The 2,029-nt window shown below is 42.0% G+C and overlaps 1 protein-coding gene across 1 annotated transcript in view; it reads left to right on the forward strand.

Moving 5' to 3' along the window:
- Nucleotides 1-26: 26 nt before the first annotated feature.
- Nucleotides 27-2,029, forward strand: part of HAT1 (histone acetyltransferase 1) — a gene marked incomplete at its 5' end in the record, with an annotated part of 63,870 nt that continues 61,867 nt past the window's right edge. The window contains one exon of the mRNA XM_019522873.1: nucleotides 27-168. Coding sequence (XP_019378418.1) covers nucleotides 27-168 — 142 coding nt within the window. The remainder of the gene's footprint in view (nucleotides 169-2,029) is intronic.

Genomic DNA, 2,029 nt, shown 5'->3' on the forward strand with positions numbered 1-2,029 from the left:
GAATACCTGGATTCTGAGAACTTTATTTTAAGCATGATTCTTTGGATTATGGTGATTATAGTTTATGCATATCTATATTTAAAATCTTTTTCTCAGGGCTTACTGCTATGGAGAAGAAATTGGCTGAGTACAAATGTAATACAAATGAAGCAATTCAACTGAAATTAGGTAACATGATTTCAAATGTGCTTTTAATGCTGTACTACTTTCAGTAGGAATTTAGAAATGTCTTGATTTTAATTTTATCAAATACATTAAAATTGTGTTTCTTATACTTCAGTATATGTTGTTTGAAAGGCAGATTTAAGTAATTTGACACTGTCTACTTTCATGGGCTTAGTGCAAGTCAAGTGAGGAAGCACAAATAGGTTCGTTAAGGTGAGTCTTGCCTCTCCATATATTGTACGTTGAATGCTCTGCTAACATGAGCAAGAATGATATCTTTAGTTGGTATTGGCATTTCATTAGTCTATGATACAATATTAGAGAGATGCTAAAACATTATTTCCCTTATTGTTGTGCAGCATTCACTGTGTGGTAATATTGGGCATATATTCTGTTTCTTTACTTACTTCATTTTTCTCTTAAATCTCCATAGTATGATATGAAATCTCTCAAAAATATCTTTGACCTCTCTATATAGAATATTGCTATGACTTGTCTGTTCAGTTTTACAATACCGAATATCCAATTATACACTAATTTAATACTATCCATTTTTTTCTTTTCATCTTTCCAGAAAAAGAATGTCTTCTTTCTTTTTCTCTGTAACTCATCTAAATGTATGCTGATAGGTGAGAAAAAAGTAGTGGGGAACTCTGGAGGTATTTCAAAAGTCTAGAAATTAGTTTCTCTAGTTTTTGGTGACATTATAGGCTAAGAAAAGAAAAAAAACATTGACGTGTAAAAAGAAGAATGGAAAAAAAATCTTCAGTTCTGGACTTTGTGGGGAGAAGAATGTGAATTAGGGGTCTGTCTATAATAGACAGTTTTACCTAACCTGACAACATCTGCAATGCAAAGTAGAATGACGGAACTTGGATTGCCAGATACAACTTACTTGAACTGAACCAAGTTTATCAGCATTTGCCAGAATTTAATGATGAAAGAGTAATAAACAGGGATCTGGGTTTGCTACAGGAAAACGGGGAAAAAAGTGCAGATTTTCCCTTTACCCAAGAAAACCATGAATTTTTCATGTTAACAGAGAAACAAGTGGATTTTGCTCTTTTGTAAAGAGCTCTCTGCAGGTTGGAAGAGTTGCAGCCTGCAAGGAGCTGAGCGGGGAGTGGGAGGAGGGCAGTCAGGCTGTGGGCACTGTGTGCATATACATGCACATGGCTGCCAGAGAGCCCGGAGAGCAGTTCCTGCAGGTAAGTGTGGGGCATGGGGGGGGAAGCTCATTGCGGCCATTGCAAGTTCTGCACTGCCCTGGCGACATGTCCCCTGCCTGCCCCAGAGCAGTGGAGAGCAGGAACCCTGCACCACCACCCCGCTATTCCAGGGCGGTGCTGCAGGGGGCTGTGGACCTGGGTCCCTGGCCCCATAGCCCTGATAGCTGAGGGTCTGCTCCAGCAGGGCTGGAGAGGGCAGGGGGCTGTGGGTGAGGGGCAAGGGGCACCAGCAGGGCCAGGGGGACTGGGTGGGGAGTGAAGGGCCTGAACCTGTGTCCTGGTAAGCTAAGGAGGCAGGGGGAGCTCTGATTTTCCATGATAAAAAAATCCTAATTCAAATACCAAAAGTTATAGGTACAGTACTTGGAATTAATTTTACTGTTGTGATTGATAGAGGTGTACCGATACATTGGTCAGATATCAGATTGGCACCAATATAAAGAAAATTGACTGTATCAGAAATTGGCCTGATGTGGCTGATAAATGGCTTGTGCATGCATGCAACTGCAGCACAGTACATAGGTGGCGAGGAGCGCAGCCCAGCAGCATGGAGAAGTATACACAGCTGGTAAGTCCGTTGTGGCGGAAAGGGTGTGGGGGGGGGGGGTAGATCAAGGCCCCCACAGGGGGGGGGG

Source organism: Gavialis gangeticus, unplaced genomic scaffold, assembly GCF_001723915.1.
Source record: "Gavialis gangeticus isolate Ggan-Ray unplaced genomic scaffold, GavGan_comp1, whole genome shotgun sequence".
In the NCBI taxonomy this organism is placed as follows: domain Eukaryota; kingdom Metazoa; phylum Chordata; order Crocodylia; family Gavialidae; genus Gavialis; species Gavialis gangeticus.